General features: G+C 51.9%; 1 protein-coding gene across 3 annotated transcripts in view; it reads right to left on the reverse strand.

Annotated features, from left to right (window-relative positions):
- The window catches only part of ntn4 (netrin 4), a 685630-nt gene that overhangs the window by 520971 nt on the left and 141814 nt on the right, over nucleotides 1–22845 (reverse strand). For all 3 annotated transcript variants that reach the window (XM_072240967.1, XM_072240968.1, XM_072240966.1), the window contains exon 3: nucleotides 17127–17402. In XM_072240967.1, the coding sequence (XP_072097068.1) occupies nucleotides 17127–17402 (276 nt within the window). The remainder of the gene's footprint in view (nucleotides 1–17126; nucleotides 17403–22845) is intronic.

The raw sequence follows: 22845 nt of genomic DNA on the forward strand, positions 1-22845 counted from the left end.
ATCCTGGTCGTCATCCAACCCCTGACCCATCCTGGTCTCATCATCGAACCCCTGACTCATCCTGTCGTTTTCCAACCCCTGATGATTCCTGGTCGTCATCCAACCCCTGACCCATGCTGGTCCTCATAAAACCCCTGACCCATCCTGGTTGTCAAACAACCCCTAACCCATCCTGGTTGTCATCCAACCCCTGACCCATCCTGGTCGTCATCCAACCCCTGACCAATCCTGGTCTCATCATCCAACCCCTGAACCATCCTGGTCTCATCATCCAACCCCTGACCTATCCTGATCATCATCCAAACCCTGACCCATCCTGGTCGTCATCCAACCCCTGAGCCATCCAGGTCGTCATCCAACTCCTGAGCCATCCTGGTTGTCATCCGACCCCTGAGCCATCCTGGTCTCGTCATCCGACCCCTGAGCCATCCTTGTCGTCATCCAAACCCTTATCCATCCTGGATGTCATTCAAGCCCTGACCATCCAGGTCGTCAACCAACCCCTGACCCATCCTGGTCATTATCCAACCCCTGACCCATCCTGGTCGTCACCCAACCCCTGACCCATCCTGTTTGTCGTCCAACCCCTGACCCAACCTGGTCGTCATCCAACCCTGACCCATCCTGTTTGTCATCCAACCCCTGAGCCAATCTGGTCGTGATCCAAGCCCTGTGACATCCTGGTCGTCATTCAACCCCTGTGACATCCTGATCGTCATCCATCCCCAGACCCGTCCTGTTCGTCATCCAACCCCTGACCCATCCTGGTCATCATCCAACCCCTGACCCATCCTGGTCTCATCATCGAACTCCTGACTCATCCTGGTCGTCCTCCAACCCCTGACGATTCCTGGTCGTCATCCAACTCCTGACCCATGCTGGTCGTCATCCAACCCCTGACTCATCCTGGTCGTCATCCAACCCCTGAGCCATCCTGGTCGTCATCCAACCCGTGAACCATCCTGGTCGTCATCCAACCACTGAGCCATCCTGGTCGTCATCCAACCCCTCACCATCCTGATCGTCATCCAACCCCTGAGTCATCCTGGTCGTCATCCAACCCCTGAGCCAATCTGGTCGTCATCCAACCCCTGTGACATCCTGGTCGTCATTCAACCCCTGTGACATCCTGATCGTCATCCATCCCGATCGTCATCCATCCCCTGACCCATCCTGGTCTCATCATCGAACCCCTGACTCATCCTGGTCGTCCTCCAACCCCTGACGATTCCTGGTCGTCATCCAACTCCTGACCCATGCTGGTCCTCAACCAACCCCTGACCCATCCTGGTAGTCATACAACCCCAAACCCATCCTGGTTGTCATCCAACCCCTGACCCATCCTGGTCGTCATCCAACCCCTGACCCATTCTGGTCTCATCATCCAACCCCGACCCATCCTGGTCGTCATCCAACCCCTGACCCCTGCTGGTCGTCATCCAACCCCTGACCAATCGTGGTCCTCATTCAACCCCTGACCCATCCTGTTCGTCATCCAAACCCTGACCCATCCTGGTCGTCATCCAACCCCTGACCCATCCTGGTCTCATCATCGAACCCCTGACTCATCCTGGTCGTCCTCCAACCCCTGACGATTCCTGGTCGTCATCAACCCCTGACCCTGACCCATGCTGGTCTCATCATCCAACCCCTGAACCATCCTGGTCTCATCATCCAACCCCTGACCCATGCTGGTCGTCATCCAACCCCTGACTCATCCTGGTCGTCATCCAACCCCTGAGCCATCCTGGTCGTCATCCAACCCGTGACCCATCCTGGTCGTCATCCAACCACTGAGCCATCCTGGTCGTCATCCAACCCCTGACCATCCTGATCGTCATCCAACCCCTGAGTCATCCTGGTCGTCATCCAACCCCTGAGCCAATCTGGTCGTCATCCAACCCCTGTGACATCCTGGTCGTCATTCAACCCCTGTGACATCCTGATCGTCATCCATCCCGATCGTCATCCATCCCCTGACCCATCCTGGTCTCATCATCGAACCCCTGACTCATCCTGGTCGTCCTCCAACCCCTGACGATTCCTGGTCGTCATCCAACTCCTGACCCATGGTGGTCCTCATCCAACCCCTGACCCATCCTGGTTGTCATACAACCCCTAACCCATCCTGGTTGTCATCCAACCCCTGACCCATCCTGGTCATCATCCAACCCCTGACCCATTCTGGTCTCATCATCCAACCCCTGACCCATCCTGGTCGTCATCCAACCCCTGACCCCTGCTGGTCGTCATCCAACCCCTGACCCATCCTGGTCTCATCATCGAACCCCTGACTCATCCTGGTCGTCCTCCAACCCCTGACGATTCCTGGTCGTCATCAACCCCTGACCCTGACCCATGCTGGTCTCATCATCCAACCCCTGAACCATCCTGGTCTCATTATCCAACCCCTGACCCATCCTGGTCGTGATCCAAACCCTGACCCATGCTGGTCGTCATCCAACCCCTGACCCATCCTGGTCTCATCATCCAACCCCTGACCCATCCTGGTCGTCATCCAACCCCTGACCCATGCTGGTCGTCATCCAACCCCTGACCCATCCTGGCCGTCATCCAACCCCTGACCCATCCTGCTCGTCATCCAACCCCTGACCCATTCCTGGTTGTCATCCAACCCCTGACCCATCCTGGTCCTCATCCAACCCTGAGCCATCCAGGTCGTCATCCAACTCCTGAGCCATCCTGGTTGTCATCCGACCCCTGAGCCATCCTGGACTCGTCATCCGACCCCTGAGCCATCCTTGTCGTCATCCAAACCCTGATCCATCCTGGTTGTCATTCAAGCCCTGACAATCCAGGTCTTCATCCAACCCCTGACCCATCCTGGTCATTATCCAACCCCTGACCCATCCTGGTCGTCATCCAACCCCTGACCCATCCTGTTTGTCGTCCAATCCCTGAACCAACCTGGTCGTCATCCAACCCGTGACCCATCCTGGTCATCATCCAACCCGTGACCCATCCTGGTCACATCATCCAACCCCTGACCCATCCTGGTCGTCATCCAACCCCTGACTCATCCTGGTCGTCATCCAACCCCTGACTCATCCTGGTCGTCATCCAACCCCTGAGCCATCCTGGTCGTCATCCAACCCGTGACCCATCCTGGTCGTCATCCAACCACTGAGCCATCCTGGTCGTCATCCAACCCCTGAGTCATCCTGGTCGTCATCCAACCCCTGAGCCAATCTGGTCGTCATCCAACCCCTGTGACATCCTGGTCGTCATTCAACCCCTGTGACATCCTGATCGTCATCCATCCCCAGACCCATCCTGTTCGTCATCCAACCCCTGACCCATCCTGGTCGTCATCCAACCCGTGACACATCCTGGTCGTCATCCAACCACTGAGCCATCCTGGTCGTCATCCAACCCCTGAGTCATCCTGGTCGTCATCCAACCCCTGAGCCAATCTGGTCGTCATCCAACCCCTGTGACATCCTGGTCGTCATTCAACCCCTGTGACATCCTGATCGTCATCCATCCCCAGACCCATCCTGTTCGTCATCCAACCCCTGACCCATCCTGGTCATCATCCAACCCCTGACCCATCCTGGTCTCATCATCGAACCCCTGACTCATCCTGGTCGTCCTCCAACCCCTGACGATTCCTGGTCGTCATCCAACTCCTGACCCATGCTGGTCGTCATCCAACCCCTGACTCATCCTGGTCGTCATCCAACCCCTGAGCCATCCTGGTCGTCATCCAACCCGTGACCCATCCTGGTCGTCATCCAACCACTGAGCCATCCTGGTCGTCATCCAACCCCTGACCATCCTGATCGTCATCCAACCCCTGAGTCATCCTGGTCGTCATCCAACCCCTGAGCCAATCTGGTCGTCATCCAACCCCTGTGACATCCTGGTCGTCATTCAACCCCTGTGACATCCTGATCGTCATCCATCCCGATTGTCATCCATCCCCTGACCCATCTTGGTCTCATCATCGAACCCCTGACTCATCCTGGTCGTCCTCCAACCCCTGACGATTCCTGGTCGTCATCCAACTCCTGACCCATGCTGGTCCTCATCCAACCCCTGACCCATCCTGGTAGTCATACAACCCCTAACCCATCCTGGTTGTCATCCAACCCCTGACCCATCCTGGTCGTCATCCAACCCCTGACCAATCCTGGTCTCATCATCCAACCCCTGACCCATCCTGGTCTCATCATCCAACCACTGACCCATCCTGGTCGTCATCCAACCCCTGACCCATGCTGGTCGTCATCCAACCCCTGACCAATCGTGGTCCTCATCGAACCCCTGACCCATCCTGTTCGTCATCCAACCCCTGACCCATCCTTGTCGTCATCCAACCCCTGACCCATCCTGGTCTCATCATCGAACCCCTGACTCATCCTGTCGTTTTCCAACCCCTGATGATTTCTGGTCGTCATCCAACCCCTGACTCATGCTGGTCCTCATAAAACCCCTGACCCATCCTGGTTGTCATACAACCCCTAACCCATCCTGGTTGTCATCCAACCCCTGACCCATCCTGGTCGTCATCCAACCCCTGACCAATCCTGGTCTCATCATCCAACCCCTGAACCATCTTGGTCTCATCATCCAACCCCTGACCTATCCTGATCATCATCCAAACCCTGACCCATCCTGGTCGTCATCCAACCCCTGAGCCATCCTTGTCGTCATCCAAACCCTTATCCATCCTGGATGTCATTCAAGCCCTGACCATCCAGGTCGTCATCCAACCCCTGACCCATCCTGGTCATTATCCAACCCCTGACCCATCCTGGTCGTCATCCAACCCCTGACCCATCCTGTTTGTCGTCCAACCCCTGACCCAACCTGGTCGTCATCCAACCCTGACCCATCCTGGTCGTCATCCAACCCCTGAGCCAATCTGGTCGTGATCCAAGCCCTGTGACATCCTGGTCGTCATTCAACCCCTGTGACATCCTGATCGTCATCCATCCCCAGACCCATCCTGTTCGTCATCCAACCCCTGACCCATCCTGGTCATCATCCAACCCCTGACCCATCCTGGTCTCATCATCGAACCCCTGACTCATCCTGGTCGTCCTCCAACCCCTGACTCATCCTGGTCGTCATCCAACCCCTGAGCCATCCTGGTCGTCATCCAACCCGTGACCCATCCTGGTCGTCATCCAACCACTGAGCCATCCTGGTCGTCATCCAACCCCTGACCATCCTGATCGTCATCCAACCCCTGAGTCATCCTGGTCGTCATCCAACCCCTGAGCCAATCTGGTCGTCATCCAACCCCTGTGACATCCTGGTCGTCATTCAACCCCTGTGACATCCTGATCGTCATCCATCCCGATCGTCATCCATCCCCTGACCCATCCTGGTCTCATCATCGAACCCCTGACTCATCCTGGTCGTCCTCCAACCCCTGACGATTCCTGGTCGTCATCCAACTCCTGACCCATGCTGGTCCTCATCCAACCCCTGACCCATCCTGGTAGTCATACAACCCCTAACCCATCCTGGTTGTCATCCAACCCCTGACCCATCCTGGTCGTCATCCAACCCCTGACCAATCCTGGTCTCATCATCCAACCCCTGACCCATCCTGGTCTCATCATCCAACCACTGACCCATCCTGGTCGTCATCCAACCCCTGACCCATGCTGGTCGTCATCCAACCCCTGACCAATCGTGGTCCTCATCGAACCCCTGACCCATCCTGTTCGTCATCCAACCCCTGACCCATCCTGGTCGTCATCCAACCCCTGACCCATCCTGGTCTCATCATCGAACCCCTGACTCATCCTGTCGTTTTCTAACCCCTGATGATTCCTGGTCGTCATCCAACCCCTGACCCATGCTGGTCCTCATAAAACCCCTGACCCATCCTTGTTGTCATACAACCCCTAACCCATCCTGGTTGTCATCCAACCCCTGACCCATCCTGGTCGTCATCCAACCCCTGACCAATCCTGGTCTCATCATCCAACCCCTGAACCATCCTGGTCTCATCATCCAACCCCTGACCTATCCTGATCATCATCCAAACCCTGACCCATCCTGGTCGTCATCCAACCCCTGAGCCATCCAGGTCGTCATCCAACTCCTGAGCCATCCTGGTTGTCATCCGACCCCTGAGCCATCCTGGTCTCGTCATCCGACCCCTGAGCCATCCTTGTCGTCATCCAAACCCTTATCCATCCTGGATGTCATTCAAGCCCTGACCATCCAGGTCGTCATCCAACCCCTGACCCATCCTGGTCATTATCCAACCCCTGACCCATCCTGGTCGTCATCCAACCCCTGACCCATCCTGTTTGTCGTCCAACACCTGACCCAACCTGGTCGTCATCCAACCCTGACCCATCCTGGTCGTCATCCAACCCCTGAGCCAATCTGGTCGTGATCCAAGCCCTGTGACATCCTGGTCGTCATTCAACCCCTGTGACATCCTGATCGTCATCCATCCCCAGACCCATCCTGTTCGTCATCCAACCCCTGACCCATCCTGGTCATCATCCAACCCCTGACCCATCCTGGTCTCATCATCGAACCCCTGACTCATCCTGGTCGTCCTCCAACCCCTGACGATTCCTGGTCGTCATCCAACTCCTGACCCATGCTGGTCGTCATCCAACCCCTGACTCATCCTGGTCGTCATCCAACCCCTGAGCCATCCTGGTCGTCATCCAACCCGTGACCCATCCTGGTCGTCATCCAACCACTGAGCCATCCTGGTCGTCATCCAACCCCTGACCATCCTGATCGTCATCCAACCCCTGAGTCATCCTGGTCGTCATCCAACCCCTGAGCCAATCTGGTCGTCATCCAACCCCTGTGACATCCTGGTCGTCATTCAACCCCTGTGACATCCTGATCGTCATCCATCCCGATCGTCATCCATCCCCTGACCCATCCTGGTCTCATCATCGAACCCCTGACTCATCCTGGTCGTCCTCCAACCCCTGACGATTCCTGGTCGTCATCCAACTCCTGACCCATGCTGGTCCTCAAGCAACCCCTGACCCATCCTGGTAGTCATACAAACCCTAACCCATCCTGGTTGTCATCCAACCCCTGACCCATCCTGGTCGTCATCCAACCACTGAGCCATCCTGGTCGTCATCCAACCCCTGACCATCCTGATCGTCATCCAACCCCTGAGTCATCCTGGTCGTCATCCAACCCCTGAGCCAATCTGGTCGTCATCCAACCCCTGTGACATCCTGGTCGTCATTCAACCCCTGTGACATCCTGATCGTCATCCATCCCCTGACCCATCCTGGTTGTCATCCAACCCCTGACCCATCCTGGTCGTCATCCAACCCCTGACCCATTCTGGTCTCATCATCAAACCCCTGACCCATCCTGGTCGTCATCCAACCCCTGACCCCTGCTGGTCGTCATCCAACCCCTGACCAATCGTGGTCCTCATTCAACCCCTGACCCATCCTGTTCGTCATCCAAACCCTGACCCATCCTGGTCGTCATCCAACCCCTGACCCATCCTGGTCTCATCATCGAACCCCTGACTCATCCTGGTCGTCCTCCAACCCCTGACGATTCCTGGTCGTCATCCAATCCCTGTGACATCCTGGTCGTCATTCAACCCCTGTGACATCCTGATCGTCATCCATCCCGATCGTCATCCATCCCCTGACCCATCCTGGTCTCATCATCGAACCCCTGACTCATCCTGGTCGTCCTCCAACCCCTGACGATTCCTGGTCGTCATCCAACTCCTGACCCATGCTGGTCCTCATCCAACCCCTGACCCATCCTGGTTGTCATACAACCCCTAACCCATCCTGGTTGTCATCCAACCCCTGACCCATCCTGGTCATCATCCAACCCCTGACCCATTCTGGTCTCATCATCCAACCCCTGACCCATCCTGGTCGTCATCCAACCCCTGACCCCTGCTGGTCGTCATCCAACCCCTGACCCATCCTGGTCTCATCATCGAACCCCTGACTCATCCTGGTCGTCCTCCAACCCCTGAAGATTCCTGGTCGTCATCAACCCCTGACCCTGACCCATGCTGGTCTCATCATCCAACCCCTGAACCATCCTGGTCTCATCATCCAACCCCTGACCCATCCTGGTCGTGATCCAAACCCTGACCCATGCTGGTCGTCATCCAACCCCTGACCCATCCTGGTCTCATCATCCAACCCCTGACCCATCCTGGTCGTCATCCAACCCCTGACCCATGCTGGTCGTCATCCAACCCCTGACCCATCCTGGCCGTCATCCAACCCCTGACCCATCCTGCTCGTCATCCAACCCCTGACCCATTCCTGGTTGTCATCCAACCCCTGACCCATCCTGGTCCTCATCCAACCCTGAGCCATCCAGGTCGTCATCCAACTCCTGAGCCATCCTGGTTGTCATCCGACCCCTGAGCCATCCTGGTCTCGTCATCCGACCCCTGAGCCATCCTTGTCGTCATCCAAACCCTTATCCATCCTGGATGTCATTCAAGCCCTGACCATCCAGGTCGTCATCCAACCCCTGACCCATCCTGGTCATTATCCAACCCCTGACCCATCCTGGTCGTCATCCAACCCCTGACCCATCCTGTTTGTCGTCCAACCCCTGACCCAACCTGGTCGTCATCCAACCCTGACCCATCCTGGTCGTCATCCAACCCCTGACCATCCAGGTCGTCATGCAACCCCTGACCCATCCTGGCCGTCATCCAACCTCTGACCCATCCTGGTCTCGTCATCCAACCCGTGACCCATCCTGGTTACATCAATCAACCCCTGACTCATCCTGGTCGTCATCCAACCCCTGACTCATCCTGGTCGTCATCCAACCCCTGACTCATCCTGGTCATCATCCAACCCCTGAGCCATCCTGGTTGTCATCCGACCCCTGAACCATCCTGGTCTCGTCATCCGACCCCTGAGCCATCCTTGTCGTCATCCAAACCCTGATCCATCCTGGTTGTCATTCAAGCCCTGACCATCCAGGTCTTCATCCAACCCCTGACCCATCCTGGTCATTATCCAACCCCTGACCCATCCTGTTTGTCGTCCAATCCCTGAACCAACCTGGTCGTCATCCAACCCCTGACCCATCCTGGTCGTCAACCAACCCTGACCCATCCTGGTCGTCATCCAACCCGTGACACATCCTGGTCGTCATCCAACCACTGAGCCATCCTGGTCGTCATCCAACCCCTGACCATCCTGATCGTCATCCAACCCCTGAGTCATCCTGGTCGTCATCCAACCCCTGAGCCAATCTGGTCGTCATCCAACCCCTGTGACATCCTGGTCGTCATTCAACCCCTGTGACATCCTGATCGTCATCCATCCCCTGACCCATCCTGTTAGTCATCCAACCCCTGACCCATCCGGGTCGTCATCCAACCCCTGACCCATCCTGGTCTCATCATCGAACCCCTGACTCATCCTGGTCGTCCTCCAACCCCTGACGATTCCTGGTCGTCATCCAACTCCTGACCCATGCTGGTCCTCATCCAACCCCTGACCCATCCTGGTTGTCATACAACCCCTAACCCATCCTGGTTGTCATCCAACCCCTGACCCATCCTGGTCGTCATCCAACCCCTGACCCATTCTGGTCTCATCATCCAACCCCTGACCCATCCTGGTCGTCATCCAACCCCTGACCCCTGCTGGTCGTCATCCAACCCCTGACCAATCGTGGTCCTCATTCAACCCCTGACCCATCCTGTTCGTCATCCAAACCCTGACCCATCCTGGTCGTCATCCAACCCCTGACCCATCCTGGTCTCATCATCGAACCCCTGACTCATCCTGGTCGTCCTCCAACCCCTGACGATTCCTGGTCGTCATCAACCCCTGACCCTGACCCATGCTGGTCTCATCATCCAACCCCTGAACCATCCTGGTCTCATCATCCAACCCCTGACCCATCCTGGTCGTGATCCAAACCCTGACCCATGCTGGTCGTCATCCAACCCCTGACCCATCCTGGTCTCATCATCCAACCCCTGACCCATCCTGGTCGTCATCCAACCCCTGACCCATGCTGGTCGTCATTCAACCCCTGACCCATCCTGGCCGTCATCCAACCCCTGACCCATCCTGGTCCTCATCCAACCGTGAGCCATCCAGGTCGTCATCCAACTCCTGAGCCATCCTGGTTGTCATCCGACCCCTGAGCCATCCTGGTTGTCATTCAAGCCCTGACAATCCAGGTCTTCATCCAACCCCTGACCCATCCTGGTCATTATCCAACCCCTGACCCATCCTGGTCGTCATCCAACCCCTGACCCATCCTGTTTGTCGTCCAATCCCTGAACCAACCTGGTCGTCATCCAACCCGTGACCCATCCTGGTCATCATCCAACCCGTGACCCATCCTGGTCACATCATCCAACCCCTGACCCATCCTGGTCGTCATCCAACCCCTGACTCATCCTGGTCGTCATCCAACCCCTGACTCATCCTGGTCGTCATCCAACCCCTGAGCCATCCTGGTCGTCATCCAACCCGTGACCCATCCTGGTCGTCATCCAACCACTGAGCCATCCTGGTCGTCATCCAACCCCTGAGTCATCCTGGTCGTCATCCAACCCCTGAGCCAATCTGGTCGTCATCCAACCCCTGTGACATCCTGGTCGTCATTCAACCCCTGTGACATCCTGATCGTCATCCATCCCCAGACCCATCCTGTTCGTCATCCAACCACTGAGCCATCCTGTTCGTCATCCAACCCCTGACCCATCCTGGTCATCATCCAACCCCTGACCCATCCTGGTCTCATCATCGAACCCCTGACTCATCCTGGTCGTCCTCCAACCCCTGACGATTCCTGGTCGTCATCCAACTCCTGACCCATGCTGGTCGTCATCCAACCCCTGACTCATCCTGGTCGTCATCCAACCCCTGAGCCATCCTGGTCGCCATCCAACCCGTGACCCATCCTGGTCGTCATCCAACCACTGAGCCATCCTGGTCGTCATCCAACCCCTGACCATCCTGATCGTCATCCAACCCCTGAGTCATCCTGGTCGTCATCCAACCCCTGAGCCAATCTGGTCGTCATCCAACCCCTGTGACATCCTGGTCGTCATTCAACCCCTGTGACATCCTGATCGTCATCCATCCCGATTGTTATCCATCCCCTGACCCATCCTTGTCTCATCATCGAACCCCTGACTCATCCTGGTCGTCCTCCAACCCCTGACCATTCCTGGTCGTCATCCAACTCCTGACCCATGCTGGTCCTCATCCAACCCCTGACCCATCCTGGTAGTCATACAACCCCTAACCCATCCTGGTTGTCATCCAACCCCTGACCCATCCTGGTCGTCATCCAACCCCTGACCAATCCTGGTCTCATCATCCAACCCCTGACCCATCCTGGTCTCATCATCCAACCCCTGACCCATCCTGGTCGTCATCCAACCCCTGACCCATGCTGGTCGTCATCCAACCCCTGACCAATCGTGGTCCTCATCCAACCCCTGACCCATCCTGTTCGTCATCCAACCCCTGACCCATCCTGGTCGTCATCCAACCCCTGTTCCATCCTGGTCTCATCATCGAACCCCTGACTCATCCTGTCGTTTTCCAACCCCTGACGATTCCTGGTCGTCATCCAACCCCTGACCCATGCTGGTCCTCATAAAACCCCTGACCCATCCTGGTTGTCATACAACCCCTAACCCATCCTGGTTGTCATCCAACCCCTGACCCATCCTGGTCGTCATCCAACCCCTGACCAATCCTGGTCTCATCATCCAACCCCTGAACCATCCTGGTCTCATCATCCAACCCCTGACCTATCCTGATCATCATCCAAACCCCGACCCATCCTGGTCGTCATCCAACCCCTGAGCCATCCAGGTCGTCATCCAACTCCTGAGCCATCCTGGTTGTCATCCGACCCCTGAGCCATCCTGGTCTCGTCATCCGACCCCTGAGCCATCCATGTCGTCATCCAAACCCTTATCCATCCTGGACGTCATTCAAGCCCTGACCATCCAGGTCGTCATCCAACCCCTGACCCATCCTGGTCATTATCCAACCCCTGACCCATCCTGGTCGTCATCCAACCCCTGACCCATCCTGTTTGTCGTCCAACCCCTGACCCAACCTGGTCGTCATCCAACCCTGACCCATCCTGGTCATCATCCAACCCCTGACCATCCAGGTCGTCATGCAACCCCTGACCCATCCTGGCCGTCATCCAACCTCTGACTCATCCTGGTTTCGTCATCCAACCCGTGACCCATCCTGGTTACATCAATCAACCCCTGACTCATCCTGGTCGTCATCCAACCCCTGACTCATCCTGGTCGTCATCCAACCCCTGACTCATCCTGGTCATCATCCAACCCCTGAGCCATCCTGGTTGTCATCCGACCCCTGAACCATCCTGGTCTCGTCATCCGACCCCTGAGCCATCCTTGTCGTCATCCAAACCCTGATCCATCCTGGTTGTCATTCAAGCCCTGACCATCCAGGTCTTCATCCAACCCCTGACCCATCCTGGTCATTATCCAACCCCTGACCCATCCTGGTCGTCATCCAACCCCTGACCCATCCTGTTTGTCGTCCAATCCCTGAACCAACCTGGTCGTCATCCAACCCCTGACCCATCCTGGTCGTCAACCAACCCTGACCCATCCTGGTCGTCATCCAACCCCTGACCATCCAGGTCGTCATCCAACCCCTGACCCATCCTGGTCTCGTCATCCAACCCGTGACCCATCCTGGTCATCATCCAACCCGTGACCCATCCTGGTCACATCATCCAACCCCTGACTCATCCTGGTCGTCATCCAACCCCTGACTCATCCTGGTCGTCATCCAACCACTGAGCCATCCTGGTCGTCATTCAACCCCTGTGACATCCTGATCGTCATCCATCCCCTGACCCATCCTGTTCGTCATCCAACCCCTGACCCATCCTGGTCATCATCCAACCCCTGACCCATCCTGGTCTGATCATCGAACCCCTGACTCATCCTGGTCGTCCTCCAACCCCTGACGATTCCTGGTCGTCATCCAACTCCTGACCCAGGCTGGTCCTCATCCAACCCCTGACTCATCCTGGTCTCCTCATCCAACCCCTGACCCATCCTGGTCTCATCATCCAACCCTTGACCCATCCTGGTCGTCATCCAACCCCTGACCCATCCTGGTCGTCATCCAACCCCTGACCCATTCCTGGTCGTCATCCAACCCCTGACCCATCCTGGTCGCCATCCAACCCCTGACCCATCCTGGTCCTCATCCAACCCCTGACCATTCCTGGTCGTCATCCAAACCCTGACCCATCCTGCTCCTCATCCAACCCATGATCCATCCTGGTCGTCATCCAGCCCCTGACCTATGCTGATCATCATCCAGCCCTTGACCCATCCTGGTCGTCATCTAACCCCTGAGCCATCCAGGTCGTCATCCAACCCCGGAGCCATCCTGGTTGTCATCCGAACCCTGAGCCATCCTGGTCTTGTCATCTGACCCCTGAGCCATCCTTGTCGTCATCCAAACCCTGATCCATCCTGGTTGTCATTCAAGCCCTGACCATCCAGGTCGTCATCCAACCCCTGACCCATCCTGGTCATTATCCAACCCCTGACCCATCCTGGTCGTTATCCAACCCCTGACCCATCCTGTTTGTCGTCCAACCCCTGACCCAAGCTGGTCGTCATCCAACCCCTGACCCATCCTGGTCGTCATCCAACCCTGACCCATCCTGGTCGTCATCCAACCCCTGACCATGCAGGTCGTCATGCAACCCCTGACCCATCCTGGCCGTCATCCAACCTCTGACCCATCCTGGTCTCGTCATCCAACCCGTGACCGATCCTGGTCATCATCCAACCCGTGACCCATATTGGTCACATCATCGAACCCCTGACTCATCCTGGTCGTCATCCAACCCCTGACTCATCCTGGTTGTCATCCAACCCCTGACTCATCCTGGTCGTCATCCAACCCCTGACCCAACCTGTTCGTCATCCAACTCCTGACCCATCCTGGTCGTCATCCAACCCCTGACCATCCTGATCGTCATCCAACCCCTGAACCATCCTGGTCATCATCCAACCCCTGAGCCATCCTGGTCGTCATCTAACCCCTGTGACATCCTGATCGTCATCCAACCCCTGACCCAACCTGGTCGTCATCCAACTCCTGATCCATCCTGTTCGTCCTCCAACCCGACCCATCCTAGTCATCATCCAACCCCTGACCCATCCTGGTCGTCATCCAACCCCTGACCTATCCTGGTCATTTTCTTCTCTCGCCTCTCCCATTGCGCAGAAGAAAGAAAAGTTTGAAAGCACCCAGTATCAGGCTCGGGGAAACTTCTACCCTGCTGTCATAAGACAGCAAGGGAGGAATATTGTCCTGGATGCTAGTGAAGATTCTTTCTTAGTCTGTGCTGAGATCGTTAGTGAGGAATGGTTCCCTGGTAGAATAAGATGGACTCTTGGCCTTACAATCTACGTTTTATGTCTTGCACTTCATTGTTTTCCTGCACTGCACTTTCTCTGCAGCTGTTACAGTTCACTCTACTTTTGTTCCCGGTCTACCTCAATGCTCTGTGTAATTAATTGATCTGTATGAACAGTATGCAAGGCAAGCTTTTTACTGTACCTCGGTACAAGTGACATTAATAAATCCACTCCCATCCCAAAATTATCAAACTCTCTCCCACTTCCGCAGTTTCCCCAAAACATATCATTCCCAAATCTGGAAAATTGATGTTCCTGTCTCAAACAGTAAAAGCCTGCCCTCATCTGCATTTCTTGTCAAAGCTCTCAAAAACATTCAATATTTATAAATGTTTCTGATGTTCAGGAAAAGTTTTAAACTATTATCAAAACTAAGAAAGTAAAACATTTTAACAATGTTAAACTTAGGAACACTTAAGCAATTTAAATATTAAACAAAACACAAATATTATCAAATGTAGGCAGAATTCAGAGTTAATGTCAGGATTCTTGACAATGTGGAGGAACAGAGGGTCCTTGGGTCTTCATCCACAGATCTGTGAAAGTTGTTGTACAAGTTGATAGTGTGGTTGGCCTTCATTAGTTGGGGGATTGAGTTCAAGAGCCACAGGGTAATGTTGTAAGTCAATAAAACCCTGTTTAGACCTCACTGTAATGTAATTTCCTGTTGTTTGTTACAGTTTAACAAACAATATAACATTTAGAAACACTTAAGTAACTTGAAATATTAAACAAAACAGAAATAATAACCTGATGACAACACACCTCGTTCTTCCACGTGACCTTAAAGTCCCCACACACGTGAACAAAGTCTCAGATCCTGTGCCAGGCCCTTCACATCTAAATATAACCATTACAGCACGGAAACAGGCCATCTCGGCCCTTCTAGTCCGTGCCGAACACTACTCTCACAATCATATTTGTCACAAATCTCCACATAATATTTATCTGAGGTATACACTTACAGAAAGGAGCGGAAAGAAATTACAATCGAAAGAAGAAAACTATGTACAGAGTAGGGAGTGATCTTTTTTTTTACAACATATTCATTGACTTGTGAGAATAAAATCAGGCCTATGAGGTGTCATGTAGTTAAACCATTTTTCCCAGTATGAATAAAATTGTTCCAACTTATGATTAACAGATGCTGTTATCTTCTCCATTTTGTAAATGTCCATTGTAATTTCCATCCATACATTTAGAGTTGGGCTCTCCTGTGATAACCGTTTCCTGGTAAAGGTGGATTAATTCTTGACAATATTTGAAGACCCTTTCCACTACCCTTTAAGGAAGAGACTTCCAAAATATTTTGAGAGAGAAACGGAAGTCTCATCTGTCCTAATTATGTAGTCCCTTAGTTTAGTAGAATGACCCCAAGTTCTAATTTTTTCCACTGGAGGAAACACCTTCTCCACAATAGTCCCTTCAAGATCCCTTGGGATTCTATATGTTTCAGTCAAGTCTCCTCTTGGGTTATGCTAGCAAATGCTAGCAAATACTAGCTCCTCCCAGCAGATCTGTCAATCTTTCCACACAAGACAATCCACCCATTCCAGGTATCACTATATAAACCTTCAATGAACTGTACCCAACATTTGTACAGTCTTCCTCAAAGAAGAAGACCAATACTCTACAGATGCCCCACACAATAGATACTTAATTTTCCTACTTTTGTATTCAATTCTGCCAGCAAGGATTCTGCAATGCTGGGGTTATCCACACACTCTTGCTCTGGGATGTTCCAGCAGCAGAACTCAGCCAGGAAATTGCTGGCAGTGCCTGTCTGGCTGGCACCTTTGTTTGCAGTGGGTACATTGAGAAATGCTGGAAACTGCATCCAAAGTGAGCAAAATCTCGACCATAACAAACAGAGCAACACACACACAATACTGGAGGAACACAGCAGGTCAGGTGGCATCTTTGGAGGGAAATGATCAGCTGGTATTTTGGGCCAAGATGCTTCACCCGGATTGGAAAGAGAGTGGGAAGAAGCCAAATAAAAAGGCGAGGGGAGGGGGAAAAGTACAAGCTGGCTGGTGATATGAGAAACTCGGTGATGGAGGAGGTGGGTGGGTGAGGGAAGGAGGATGAAGTGAGAAGCTGGGAGGTGATAGGCGAGAAAAGTAAAGAGCTGAAGAAAGAGGAATCTGATAGGAGAGGAGAGTAGATCGTAGGAGAAAGGGAAGGAAGAGGAGCACCAGAAGGAGGAGTTGGGAAAGTGAGGAGAAGAGAAGGTGTAAGAAGGTAGTCGGAAGGGAATGGAAAAAGAGAGAAGGGGGTGGGGGCAGAAATGACCAGGTTAGAGAAATCAAATCTTATGCCGTCAGGTTGGAGGCGACCCAGATGAAATATGAGGTGGTGTTCCTCTCACCTGAGAGAGGCCTCATTACGGCAATAGAGGAAGCCATGGACCAATATCAGAATGGGAATGGGAACTGGAATTAAAGTAGGTGGGCACTGAGAATCCTCCCAGTGTGGCAGCTGGAGTGGAGGTTCTCTGCAAAGCAGTCCCCCAATCTACAAACAGATCTTATCTCTGAACCGACAGCGGCAGAAGGAATATGAGATCTGCGATGAGTCTGTGATAGGGGAAAAAAGCAAGTCAATCAAATCAGCATTAATTGTGGCAGTACCATCCCATGCTGGAGTGCTGGTCCTGAGTTATGGTGGACATACGTACCATGGTCTCGGTGTTGTCCTGTTCTGGCCTGAAGCCCTCTGCTGGCTCACACTGCTCAGCATGGCCATTGCAGAAGCAGCTGCCCATGGCGATAAAGTCGTAGACTGCGTAGTGCGCAAACGCTTGCGGTTTGAGGCTGGATACCTGTGCCAAGCAGGGACACGGTTGCCGCTTCAGCATTCGCATCCGGATGTTGGTGATCTTCAGCACTTCCTGAGCTTGAGGACTGTAGGGATCCTGCATGGAGTGTGGCGGGGAGAGGGCGCGGAATATCACCTGTTTGAAGAGAAGGAACACGGGGAAGGTCAGGTAACAGGGACCAAATGCTGAACTACTTTATCATGGGTCACAAACATCTGTTTGCACAGAGGTCAAGGGTCAGACTATTCAGAATATCAGGTGATGGATTTTGAATGTACAGCAATACTACTGAGCCCAACATCAAAAGGTGCCTCACTTGCCCCAAACACGATCCAACTAAACTCTCATAAGGCAAGATGGCACTGGTGAAATACAGTGACAGCTTGCAGACAGCTTACAATACTTCTCAACTACTCTTACTATAAACTGCAGCCTGAAATTAGCTTTAAGTAACGTACTTTTGAACCATTGTAACAAACTAGCAATTTCATGACTTTCTGAAAGAGTCAGTGGATGCAGGAATGCAGGTATAGTACCTTTAAGTGGGAAAAGGTGCATCACCATGGCTGGAAGGGGGCAGGGGAGGGAAGATCCCAAACCAGACTAAAACATCAGGGTATGAAACTTCCTCTACCCAGTATCTTGTTAGCAAATGTACAGTTGCTGAAGAATAAGATTGAGGAGCTAAGGGCAAGATTTCTGTATCGGAGGGAAATGAGGTATTGCTGTGTTCTGGGTTTCAAGGGACATGGCTCACCTCAGACACGCTGGATATGTCAGGAGGACTCGAGGTGTTCTTAATGTACCGGATCGACTGAACTGCTGTTTCAAAGAGCGCAAAAGGTCTGTGTTTCAGGATAAACTCTTCATGGTGCTTGGACGTGGCGGTTTCGTTGCACTCTTGTTCCCCCGACCTGTAATATCTAATGATTAACTGCTGACCTTTCTACTTACCAAGAGTGTTCCTCTGTGATTCTGACCACAGTTTACACACTGCCAAAGGTCGATGTTAAGCAGGCACATGAGGTATTGAGAGCCACCATCAACAAACAAGAAACAGCCTACCCCAACACCTTTCAAATCACTGCTGGGGACTTCAATCAGGCTGGATTGAAGAAATCTCTGCCCAATTATAATTAACATATCACTTACAGAGCAAGTGGTCCCAACATACTCGACCACTGTTATACTACAATGAGGAATCCCTATTGCTCCATCCCTTGACCCTATTTCAGGAAATCAGGGGTCCTCCTTCTACCTCCATACAGATAGAGGCTATAAAGCAAGACTCCAGAGGTAAGGACAACAAAGAGGTGGTTGTAGGAGGCAGAGGAGTGGTTACAGGATCACTTTGAGTTGGTGGACTGGGTCGTGTTCAAGGACTCCGAGGATCTGAACAAGTACACCACAGTTGTCACGGGCTTTATAAAAACAATCGCAGACGAGTGTGCCTCCACAAATCTTTCAGAGTCTTCCCCCAACTAGCTCTGGATAAATCATGAGATCCGCAATCTGCTGAGGGCCAGATTAATGGCATTAGGGTCTGGCGACCAAGCAAAATACAAAAGGTCCAGGTATGGCCTCCAGAAAGCCATCCCACATGCAAAGTGGCAACTCTGGACTAACTTGAATCACTGAAAGATGCTTGACAGCTGTGGCAGGACTTGAGTGCTATCACCTCTCACAAAGTGAAACCGAGAGACAACAGTGACAAGATTTCACTCCCAGATGAGTTCAAAGCCTTTTATGCTCATTTAGACCGTCAAACATGGAAGCAACTTCACAACCTTCCACAGTCCACAGAGACCCTACTATTTTTGTTTCTAAGGCCGAGAGCATCCTTCAAGGAGTGAACCGATGGAAAACACCCCAGCCCATTGTACATGGCCGAGTACTAAAGACCTGTGCTAATCAATTGTCTGGAGTTTTCACTGATATCTTTAAAGTCTCACTTTGGAAATCTGAGACACCTACTTGCTTCAAGCAGGCTTCAATTACACCAGCGTTGAAGAAGGTGGTAGCACAATACTTTACAATACAAGCAACATGGGTTCAATTCCCACCACTGCCTGTAAGGAGGTTGCATGTTTTCCCTGTAACCGCTGAGGTTTCTCCCAGGTGCTCCAGTTTCCTCCCACAGTCCAAAGGCATATGGTTGGTAGGTTAATTGGTCATTGCAAATTGTCCTGTGACTAGGCAAGAATTAAATTGGAGGATTACTAGGCTGTGCTGTATCTCAACACATAAATAAGTAAAGAATGTGGTAATCTGCCTTAACCAGAATCACCCAGTAGCACTTACATCCACAGTGATGAAGTGCTTTGACTGCTTGGTGATGAAACATATCAACTCCTGCTGCTCCAATTTGCCTATCGTTACAAAAGGTCAACAGCAGATGCCATCTCATCAGCTCTTCACTCAACCCTGGAACATCTGCACAGTGAAAATGCGTACATCAGAATGCTCTTTACTGACTGCAGCCTGACATTCAATACTATCAGTCCCTCAAAACTAATCAATAAGCTTCAAAACCTTGGCCCCAATACCTCCTTGTGCAATTGGATCCTCAGTTTCCTCGTTTGTAGACCCACTTAGTTTGGATTGGCAGAAACATCCCCTCCACAATTACCATCAGCACAGGTGCACCCAAGGCTGTTTGCTTAACCCCTACTCTATTGCCTTACACTTACGACTGTGCGGCCAAGCACAGCTCCAACGCCATATTTAAGTTTGCCGATTACACCACTGCCGTAGGTCGAATCAAAGGTGATGACGAATCAGCATATAGGAAGGAGATTGAAAATCTGGCTGAGTGGTGCCACAACAACTTCTTACTCAATACAAGCAAGACCAAGGAGCTGATTATTGATTACAGAAGGAGGAAACTGAAAGTCCTCAAGAAGTGATCAGAGTAGGAGAGGGTCAGCAACTTTATTTCAGAGGATCTGACCTGGGTCCAGCACGTGAGTGCTTTTATAAAGAAAGCACAACAGCGTCTTTACTTTCTTAGACGTTTGCGAAGATTCAGTACGTCATCTTCTATAGATGTGCAGTGGAGAGTGTATTGACGAATTGCACCATGGCCTGGTATGGAAACACCAATGACCTTGAATGGAAAAGATAGTGGATACAGCCCAGTCTGTCACAGGTAAAGCTATCCCCACCATTGAGCACACCTACATTGAGTGCAGACGCAGGAAAGCAGCATCCGTCATCAAGAACCCTCTCTGTCCAGGCCATGCTCTCTTCTCACTGCCACCATTAGGAAGAAGGTGTTGGGACCGCTCCTTTCCACGTTTTGTGTCAATGACTTGGATGACAAAATTGTTGGCTTTGTTGCCAAGTTTGCAGATGACACGAACATAGGTGCAGGGGCAGGTAGAGTTGAACGAGCAGGGAGTATTCAGAAGGACTTAGACAGATTGGGAGAACGGGGAAAGAAGTGGCAGATGGAATATAGTGTAGGGAAGAGCACCGTCATGCTCTTTGGTAGAAGGAATAAAGGTGTACACTATTTTCTAAACAGAGAGAAAATCCAAATATCAGAAGGGCAAAGAAACTTGGAAGTCCTTGTGCAGAACACCCTAAAGGTTAACTTGCAGGTTGAGTCAGTGATGAGGAAGGTAAATGCAATATTCGCATTCATTTCAAGAGAGCTAGGATACAAGAGCAGGGACATGATGCTGAGGTGAGGCCTCACCCTGAGTATTGTGAACAGTTTTGGGCTCCTCATCTAAGAAAAGATGTGCTGGCATTGGAGAGGGTCCAGAGGAAGTTCACAAGGATGATTCCGGGAATGAAAGGGTTATCATATGAGGAACGTTTGATAGCTCAGGGTCTGTACTCACTGGAATTTATAAGGTTGAGGGGAGATCTCATTGAAGCTTTTCAAATGTTGAAAGGCCTAGACAGAATAGATGTGGAAAGGATGTTTCCCATGGTGGGGGAGTCTAGGACAAGAGGGCACAACCTCAGGATGGAGGGGAGTCCATTTAAAACAGAGATGCAGAGAAATTTCTTTAGCCAGAGGGTGGTGAATTTGTGGAATGTATTACCACAGGCAGTTCTGGAGGCCAGGTCGTTGGGTGTATTTAAGGCAGAGCTTGATAGGTTCTTGATTGGACATGATATCAAAGGTTATGGGGAGAAGGCCGGGGAGTGGGGGTAGGGAGGAAAAAAAATCAGCCATGACTGAATGGCAGAGCAGACTCGATGGGCCAGATTCTGCTCCTAGGGTCTTATGGTCTCCTCTTGCCCAGTTTATTGTAACTCCAACAATCCTTAAGAGATGTCCCAATATACAAAACAAAGCAGCCCACTTGATAAATATTGTATCATTACCCTGAATGTTCATTTCCTTCATCACTGTGACTATACTCAGAAAATGAACTTTAGTTATTTAGCTAGACAACAAGAGTTCCTTGTTAACACCTTTCAAATCTGTGACTTCAGTTTCTTGGAAAGACAAGGGTAGCAGATGCCCAATGGTGCACTTTAGTCTGCAAATTCCTCTCTTGCTGCACACCATTCTGAAGTTTGCCGGTATTCCTTCATCAGGAATAGGCAGCGTTCCTCAGCACACCTATTCCAGTTATTCTAGAAGTCTGCCCATTTTCACCTTCACAAGTGTGATTAGTGATGGGCATTAAATGTTGCTTTAGATGAAGCAAGAAATCCCACGCATGCATAAAAATACACACTCAGTGGCCTCTTTATTGGGTACTGCTGTACACTACTCACGAATGCAAAGGTCTAATCAGTCAATCAGGTGGCAGCAACTTGACACATAAAAACATGCAAACATATCAAGAGGTTCAGTTATTATTCAGACCAAACATCAGAATCGGGAAGAAATATGATCTCAGTGACTTTGGCTGTGGAATGTTTTTTGGTGCCAGATGGGGTGGTTTGTGTATCTCAGAAACTGCTAATTTCCTAGGATTTTCATGCATAACTGTTCCAAGAATGACAGGGTTGACAAAGAATGATGCGAAAAACAAGAACGCTCAGTGAGTGGCAATTCTGTGGGGGAAATGCCTTGTTAATGTGAGAGGTCAGAGAAGAATGGCCACACTGGTTCAAGCTGACGAGAAGGTGACAGTAACTCTGACCATGTGTTACAACGGTGGTGTGCAGAAGAGCATCTCTGAACACATAATGCATCGAAGCTTGAAGTGGATGAGCTCAGCAGAGGAAGACCATGAACATACACTCAATGGCCACTTTATTAGGTACAGGAGGTACCGAATAATGTGGGTCACTGAGTGTATATTGAACTATTTTTTAGCCAATATGACCCTGAGCTAAGAATTTTATTTTCATATTTGTAGACCATTCCCAATCACTTTTAAATTCATGGCTATTTTGGAATGCGTGTCTTCAATGTCTCCAGCAGACTACTATAGAAAACAGGTGTAATTTTACATACAACAAGGGTCTCGGCCTGAAACGTCGACTGTACCTCTTCCTAGAAATGCTGCCTGGCCTGCTGCGTTCACCAGCAACTTTGATGTGTGTTGCTTGAATTTCCAGCATCTGCAGAATTCCTGTTGTTTGTAATTTTACATAGCTTCTAAGC

Source organism: Mobula birostris, chromosome 23 (assembly GCF_030028105.1).
Source record: "Mobula birostris isolate sMobBir1 chromosome 23, sMobBir1.hap1, whole genome shotgun sequence".
In the NCBI taxonomy this organism is placed as follows: Eukaryota; Metazoa; Chordata; class Chondrichthyes; order Myliobatiformes; family Myliobatidae; genus Mobula; species Mobula birostris.